General features: G+C 36.8%; 1 protein-coding gene across 4 annotated transcripts; it reads left to right on the top strand.

Moving 5' to 3' along the window:
- Positions 1–240: 240 nt before the first annotated feature.
- vip (vasoactive intestinal peptide) lies at positions 241–7,658 on the top strand. 4 transcript variants are annotated; one of them, XM_088933947.1, is made up of 7 exons: positions 241–414; positions 1,209–1,325; positions 2,187–2,309; positions 2,581–2,685; positions 4,401–4,532; positions 4,866–4,980; positions 6,084–7,658. In XM_088933947.1, the coding sequence occupies exons 2-7, from the start codon at positions 1,219–1,221 to the stop codon at positions 6,090–6,092; spliced, it is 591 nt and encodes a 196-aa protein (XP_088790073.1). In that variant the 5' UTR covers positions 241–414; positions 1,209–1,218; the 3' UTR covers positions 6,093–7,658. The 4 variants fall into 4 exon arrangements, with proteins under 4 accessions (XP_088790073.1, XP_088790075.1, XP_088790072.1 ...); XM_088933949.1 differs by lacking the exon at positions 2,187–2,309 and having other exon boundaries at positions 260–414; XM_088933946.1 differs by lacking the exon at positions 4,866–4,980 and having other exon boundaries at positions 260–414.
- Positions 7,659–8,626: the final 968 nt, after the last annotated feature.

Here is an 8,626-nt window from a genome sequence, read left to right as displayed (position 1 = left end):
CTTTGTACGTGGAGGGCATGAATCAATATCTTGCAGGACTTTAGAAATCACATTATGTATGATATAAATTAGTTCCACTGTGGCGGATGCTTACGGATCCAGGCTTACCAACAAGCCAATGACGAACTCGCCTGTCCCAGTGGGACTGGGCATGACGTATCTAAACTGATCGAATCTGATTGCCTTCCCATTCGGCTGAAAGTATTCAGATGTATAAAATGAGGCACACTGCTCCACATCCAGCAAGAGTGCCCACAGGAGTTAAGAAGAACCATCGGCAACGTTCTGCTGAAGAGGGCGAGCTGGCTTTGCTGGGATAGTTCTGCAGCGTGGAAACCTCTCGTCTACTGTGCTTGATTCCAGCACCGCGGACAGCGCCAGCCAAACACGCCAGAAGACTTTCACTGCTCACCTGTAAGTAGCACAGTTCATCGCAATTCTCTTGCTGCCAAATGACTCTACAGTCGCAGTTTCCCTAAACCTTTGATACAAAATAAAGAGAAGGTGTACGGGATCGGTTAAAGATACACCTTCAAATAAATAAATAAAATAAAATAAATACATAAATCCGAATAATACAATATTTAAAATTCGACTCGATTGTTTTTTTAGATTTAAGAGTGATGCGTAAGTGAAGTTATTTTAATAGATACATTATATCTTTTTAGGACAATAAAAGCACATGAGCGTAGAAGTGTAGCTTCAAGTGCTGGGCATTGCAAAGACTAGCATTTTGACAGAAAGCTCCGACGAGTTTCAAAGTTACACTTAACTTTACAGTGTACCTATTGTATTTTAATCTTATAGAGTGCAGTTTGCTGATGATACTTTTTTACGTCTAAATACATTTTAAGTGCAACAGCTTTTAGAATAAGAAAATGTGAATTGTGCTTTAAATGATGAGCTACTCGCCAAATACCTGCCGCTGTCTTTAGAATAGCAGCGACTGTTTCTCGTTAAAATAAATATTGTTAAACCTGTGGCTTCTACACCAAACTGCTCAGAAAATAAATCTGAGAGGATTGCACTGTAATTGTAATGCCTGCCCTTAGAATTATTGACTAAATTCCGTGCTGAAGTTACTAAATTGCATTCAGAATATATTCAAATTTACAGAGAACGATGCGTAAGGCTACATTCAAGTGACGAGAAACAAGCTTAAAACCAAACTAAACGTCTGCTCATTGTCTCTGTTCGTTTTTGTGTAGATTGAAAGCGATGTTACAGAGAAACAGTTCCCAGCTTCTTCTGCTTATAGCCCTGTGCAGTGTGTTATATTCCAGAACAGTGGGTCTACCAGCGCTGGGAACTTATTCGTCTATGAGGTACGACTTTCTAGATATTAACTATTCTTTGAAACAATTGAGTTGTTATTAGAGAGAGACAGATGTTAACACCGATTTCGTGTTGTTTAATTGCTCTTTCTTCAGTTGATTTTTAAGTAATAGCACACAAGCCAGACGCTATTATGTGCGATTCCGACAGAGAACACAAGTTTTTCTAAATCGGTGAGCTGAATACTGTATAAGCCTTTCCTGACCTGTAACATAAACCCATACATCTTAAGGACAGAACCAAGTCTACGATAATGATGAGGAGCAGGAGGAAGACTGGTAATAGCTAAATTGCCATTGTTACAGCAGTAAGCTTTACCATACTTTTATTGAAAATACCACAACATAATGTTAAATGTTCAACTGTGCCAACAACATAGGCAATTGACAATAAAACAAAAACAAGCAGTGACACTTTAAAATAATCGGTAACTTCAATCTGACGTCTGACAATAGTCACTGATTTATAGAAAAAAACGCAAACCGAAGAGTTTAGCACCACTGATTACGGGCAAAATGCTCTTGGCTTTTTGCAGATGACCTTTTAAATGTGCTACATCCGCCTGAATGAATGCACCTCAACGACCTTAAATAGAACGGAGTTAGATTTTAATTACATCGGACAAATTATATCGTGAACCTTCAACGAACCAAGCCTTACTTGGGAATTTGCTTATTTACTTACATTGCATGCGTTTGGTGAGCAATTAACTAGATATAAAACGACAGGCTACCTGGAATGTCATTATTCTGTGACGCGGTTCGAAATCGTTGTTATTATTACCATTAATTTTAGTGCTAATCCGACACGAAGTGATTTTAAGTGAAGTGTTTCTCTCTGCTGGTCCGTAGGCTGGGAAACACGGTGGCAATTGAAGGAGACAGCGAGAACGACTGGACGAAGAGTCCATCCAAACACGATTCCGTTCCAGAGAGCTATAAGCTTTACTATGATTTATCAAACGCAATCGCTAGGTACGACGTCTTTAATCTCCATTTATGTTCAGATAGCGTACACTACGTTTTACAGTATTTTTTTGAATGCTTCATGCGTTTCATATCGCTCTATTTGAATCAACGCATCACTACAGATATCCAATATCTTCATCAAAGGCAGCCATGCCACTGTCGAGAAACATGACATGTCTGATTTCATGCATTAACGACGTAGGGTTTGTATATGGTTTTATGGTTTTGAAACGTGTAGCGTTGAGTTATTTCACTTCAAATCGTAATTTAATTTCAGACCCACACGACATGCCGACGGTCTGTTTACAAGTGGGTACAGCAAGCTTCTCGGCCAGCTATCCGCCCGACGGTACCTGGAGTCTCTAATTGGAAAAAGAGTCAGGTAAAAATGGATTTTATTTCTGGCATAAAACACATTTCAATTTCATGACTGAAGTAATTTGTCAGACAGCAAGCTGGTATTCCTAACTAGTTTTTCCTTTGTTAGAGCAATATTGTTTAAAACTACATAAGATTGAATACAATATGCACTTGCGATCACGTTTTAAGAAGATTGCAAAAAAAGTTCTTTCAGGTATTTAGTGATTTTTTTATTGATCTCAGAAATCCTCGGACTTAAGATGCTGTCTTCGACTGTCAAGAGATGAAACAACCAAACATGACTTGAGCAGGCCTATTTATGCACTCCAGTGTAGTTTCCAAAGCTGTAGTATGGGTTTTCTCCAGTTATGGCACTAAATCTAAATAACAATAAGCTTTATAAAGCAAACTAATTTGGTCAAATGCCAAGCGATTGGATAGGCATTGTTAAATATGCTTAAAGAGTCACTGAAGCTCAATTATCTCTCAGGATTTCTAAATCCTTCTTGAGTTACTTCTACAATAGAGGTTTCAATACACAGAGCTGGTATCACAGAACTTACCACACCCTGTCTGACATGTTGTATGGACATACACATATTTTCCTATTCACGAATGAACTTGTGATAGTGAAGGTCTTGTCTACATATCCACTTACTGTATAAAGGAGTGTTTATCATGTCTGATTTGAAGCTGTATTCAGATGACTGCATACTTATGTGTCTGGGCAAAAACCTCACAGAAATTAACTCTATCTGAGGCTTCTTCAGTGTGGTGTCCTTAACAAGGTGTATACTGTAGATACAGTACATATTTATAGGAAAAGCGCGTGTAGTCAAAAGCTTAGTTGAATATCTTTTTCTTTGTTGATTAAACATAACCAAGGCGAGATACAGAATGCAAAAATGGTGTTTCAGCTATTCATGTTGTTTAAATTCAGCTCTTGCACTTTTAAAAATGTTGTTCCCAATTAGGTTTTGTATTACATTTTTTGTAGATACCAAGCTTTGAATTGCTGAATTCAAATCTCACAGATTATTACAAGTGCAGAAAATCAATGATAATATTATTTCACCATTATCTGTCTATCATGAACACTGCAGTATATTCCAGGGGCAGTTAATATCATGGTACAAGTCAGCCTGTTGTATGTTATAAAATGCACGTCATGCAGTTTAGAAAGGAGAAGTACTGTATGTTACAGAAAGTAACTTTTAGCATCATTTTGTGACAGCAAGACGTTCAGCTCATGTTACATCAATGACATTACTTGTTCCAAAAACCAAAGCAGAAGTCTCCATCCGTCTATCTGACAAACTGAAGGAAAAAAATGTACACTCAGAGAGTATGGAGGTGCTGTCCAATAAAAAAAATAAATGAAAATACTAGAATAATCCATCCTTTCTACTCCAGAATGATTTATTTCTTAACACTTGTCAGCATTTTAGCACATGAGCCTACCTCAGATTAAGCTATCTTTCTGAAAAATAATGATTAAACAGCTAATAATTAGAACATTTCGGAGAACAATCCTCTCATGATGACATTACCCCAGAGCTATATTTTAGATCTCTGTTTAGAAAAAGTCTAAAGGAATATCCTCTTGGGTCGAATCACAAGTGGACTCAGAATTTAGATACCCGAGAAATGTATCTTCCCTGAGGGCTTCCATACCATCGGAACAGCACGGCTCTGAGCCTGGCTAAAAGTTGTTGTGTCTTCCATTTCCTCTCTTAGTAATGACCTGATGGAGGAACAAATGCCAGTCAAGCGCCACTCTGATGCCCTTTTTACAGACAACTACAGCCGTTTCCGAAAACAAATGGCTGTGAAGAAATATCTGAACTCCGTGCTCACAGGGAAGAGAAGGTAAAGGCAGGGATGACTGAGAGCCCAGTAGGTCTTTCTGCACTCTGTAAAAAGGGCTATGCAGCAGCTGCTGGGATACAATGTCAAACAATGTGAATGTATAGTATTTAACGATATCGATTTAAAAATGGCATATGGCATTATTTAAGGTATTTGATTGATATAGTGCCATTAAAACCAATCCTCTAAAAGCAAAATACATCTATAAATTTGTTTGGGATTTTTATGCGTTTACTGTTTATTACAGTAGTGTAATTTCATTTTTCCATTCAATACTTCCAAGCATAATTCCAGTTTTGGAGTTCAACCCGTTTGTTTTGTCACTGATAACAGCCAGGAAGATATAAACTCTCCCAACCTTCAGGATGAAGCTGCCATAAGCGAGCCCTCCTTCTCAGAGAGCTACGATGATGTCACAGTAGATGAGCTCCTCAATCACCTCCCATTGGTAGGCTCCCATTGCAGTTTGCATCGTACCTAACAATCATAGGCCCTAAAACACAAGCGTGTCACTTCTAAATCTCTCCGCCAAAAGTCAGAACTTTTCTTCAGTTTCTGACCCCTATGGTCAGAAAAGTCAGAAAACCTGACTCTCAGAGTCCAGAGTCCTTAGATGAATTTTAGGGTATTCTGTCAGTTGCCAAATTATTTCTGTTTTGAAGAAAATATTAGCCTTGTCCAGCAATTAGTTAGTTCAGTCATTCAGTGCTTCAATAGAACCTAAAACAAAGGACCAGGGACCAAAATTTCCTATTGTTGATGTAAAAACATTAAACTTTTGGTACATCAGATGGGAAGAAGTGATGAACATGGAAAGTGGCACAACGGCAGATTTCACAGGAGCTGTTCTTAAAGACAAATGAAGACCATTATGCATAGCTGCAACTGAGAGCTGTTTGGAAAAAATCTTCCATTCAGCAATTCGGTTAGATCCTAATGAATTCTAAAAAATGTTTTAGAGGTTATTTAGTGCAACTCACCCTAGCCGAGAGAACAAGAGCCTGACTGTAAGGATGAGGCTGACCAAACTTGCCTTCACTTTTACTAGGAAAGAGCCGTGGAGCTGCGACAAGAGTAGCAGCACCTGGGGTTGACACAAGGGGTGTGCAAAGGGGAGTCCTGAAGACAAGATATATATATGTAGGAGAGGGGAAGTAGGCAAGATTAGGATCTTACTTTCCTCCTAAAGGTCTGCTGTCAAATCCATTTTGTCAGAATAGATGTCCTTTAAAAGTGGTCCACTTTTAGAAAGGTTGGTTTGCTCACAATGTTGTCCTCATTTGATTGGAGAATACAGACTTCTAGTTTAAACCTTCCCTTTATGTGTGGACTTGTACAGTCATATGTTGCACAACACAGGCTCCCTTATAAAAAAGAAGAAGTGGAGTAAATTCAGAAATTACAAACTGAAAAGAAATTAATCTCTCTGCAGCAGCTGAATAAGAACAAAATGCTTATTGTCTACAAAGACCTGTTTCTATGGCTGACTCTTTATAATCTGTGAAAATAGAATTGATCTAAATCTGCCCTCTTGTGTTGTTTCTTTTTCAGACGCTCTAAAGAAAGCCTTCCGGAAAGAAGGAGGAGATAATCTGTCATTAACTTGCTGTTTAAATACCATTATAAGAACATCAGTATTAAAACCAAATGAGAAATGTTGTGAAGTTAAGAATTGTGACAAAATTGGTTCTTATATATAAAGTAAATGTTTACACTGTAAATAAACTACTTTGATTCAGAGGTGTTGACCTAAAGCTGTACATACTGTATGTTAGACAAATTATGTGGACTAGTCTTCTGTAAATTTTAGTTCAATAAATGCATTAAAATGAGTAGTATACTGGACAATGTACAATCTTATTGTAACATAATAGTAAAAACCACGTGTAGGTCAGTTTTTCAGCATTTTGCCACTTTTCTATTGGTCTAAAATAATATAATTAATAATTATAACTGGGGAGCACCATGAAATTATATGCATGTCCAATTCATATTGTAAATCAGACTACAGATTGTATGAGTCACTCTCTAACCCCATTTCTGTGACTAGATAATACTGAACAAACATTATAACACTGCCAGGCATAATGGCTTGGTTTCAATTCCCTGAAATATTTAAATATACAATTTATGCTAATATTTATACTAAAAAGGAAATACCCAACATCAACATCCAAGTATACTTTTTCACTGTACTTTTTACTTTAGAAACACAAAACAGTAGAGAAGAAAATAAATAAATTTAAAAAAGGTGATTAAAACTAAATTCAAAAGCCTTAAGCACTTTTAAACAGGCAATGAAATATTGTGCTCTGGAAATGCACAATCTGAGTTATTTATTCCCAATTTTCCTATGTTTGTGATGAAACACAAGGAGATAAATACGAAAAATATGCACTTCTTTCTGATTCTTTCATGATTCTGTTCCATTACCAAACAGAAGTAATAATAATTTAATAAAATGTTCACAATAATTTCAAATCTGAAGTGACCCTAAAAGCCTTTAGGCTCCCTGACTAAGACTGCAACCCAAAATGCACTATAATTTACAGTTAAAATAGTTTTTTTCCTTTCCTAACCTGTAAAGACATTTATTCTTTAAGCACTGGCATGTCTTTACACTTTGAACACTTTAATTGAAACTTTATTGCCTTGTTACTATTGTAAATTAACCCAGATATTAAAGAGACAATTGCTGAAAATGTAATGATTGTTGGAAATAAAAACATGGTTTCACTGCTACATTTATACCTTTATCTCTTTTTACAAAGTTCTCTTTCCCAGCAGGAGTTCTAGAATCCAACATAATGACTGCAGATTTTCTTATGTACAGTAATATGTTTGTTGCGGTTTTCCTCACCCACAGCAGTACTCAGTTAGAAGTTAGAATGCATAAATGTTTTACTTTTAGGCACAGCACAGGAGCAGCATTTAGTTCTGACATGAAATAAGATTATATTTATATCATAGATACATAGACAATGAAGATATAACTTCAAAAGTATGATGTTTAATGCCAAGTTAATGCTATTGAATATTCTCAATAAAACACTATTCCTTCTTTCTTTTCTTCAATTGAATGTAACTTCAAAAAACATGAAACTAGTAATAAAGTTTTATTAGTGCAGAACTATGTTGTTGTTGTTTATTTAATCTGATTCTATGCAAAGGCAAAAGTCTATTAGTAGTGCTTTTTATTATTTCATGAATACAAATGGTTTAGACAACCAGGAGTGAAAGTACAGAGTGAATGTTCTGAGCATCAATAATCTACAAAAGTTTGACTGACTGTATTTTTATATATACTGAATATTTCCATAGTAGACTCTTAGAGTATTATAATATAATCATAATTACAGTATAATTATATAGGCTCAAGCTCCCTCAAAACCCTGTAGTGTATAAAGTGGTTAGAAAATGGATGGGTATATACTTATAATGCTTATTATTTTGCTATTTAAATTGAGCAAAATCTTCAAAATGTTCACAAGAACTTAAGGGGAATTACATTAATTCTGAGTTGCCAATCCAGCATTGTATCAGCTGACCCATCACGTTTACCAGTCATGCCTGTCAGGTATACCTCGTCATTTACGGAATTCGATCAGGATTAACTGTTAACTTGAAATGTCTAAACTTTCTGTAGATCACACACAAAATTCCATTCCTGAATAAAGAAGGAGGAAACAGTGAGTCAAAAGGGTAGGAGAAATACCTCACATTTTTACACAAGATCAAGATGCGTTTGTCCAAAACAAGGGGTTCTTCAGGCTTTAAATCAGACAGCTCTTCCAAGGTCCAGTCTTTACAGAGGTACAACAATCTCTTCTGCAGCTGGGGCCCCTTCCTCACGCCTGCTCTGCTCATTGACTTGCGCTCTCTGCTCTTACTCTTCACAGTGCAATCGCATCCCACACTCTCTTCAGCTTAAATTGAAAGAGCGAGTCCTTTGTCACACAACTGATATATTAACCCCACAAACCACAGCACTGACACTGGATGTGCCACCTATCTGAACTCTGCTTGTCTTTGGCCTCAAACGTAGATCCTCGGGACAATCCAGGAACTATTTCACAGTCACCTTGGAGTTGGCG

The sequence above is a fragment of the Atractosteus spatula genome, chromosome 15, assembly GCF_055471065.1.
Source record: "Atractosteus spatula isolate fAtrSpa1 chromosome 15, fAtrSpa1.hap1, whole genome shotgun sequence".
NCBI lineage: Eukaryota > Metazoa > Chordata > Actinopteri > Semionotiformes > Lepisosteidae > Atractosteus > Atractosteus spatula.
The sequence above is the reverse complement of the archived record's forward strand: the minus strand, read 5'-3'. Positions and strand labels throughout refer to the sequence as shown.

Coding starts and splice junctions, on each gene's coding strand:
- vip (XM_088933947.1), top strand. CDS start 1,219: ATGTTACAGAGAAACAGTTCCCAGCTTCTTCTGCTTATAGCCCTGTGC. Junction 1,326..2,186: donor GGAACTTATTCGTCTATGAG/GTACGACTTTCT, acceptor GCTGGTCCGTAG/GCTGGGAAACACGGTGGCAA. Junction 2,310..2,580: donor TTATCAAACGCAATCGCTAG/GTACGACGTCTT, acceptor ATTTAATTTCAG/ACCCACACGACATGCCGACG.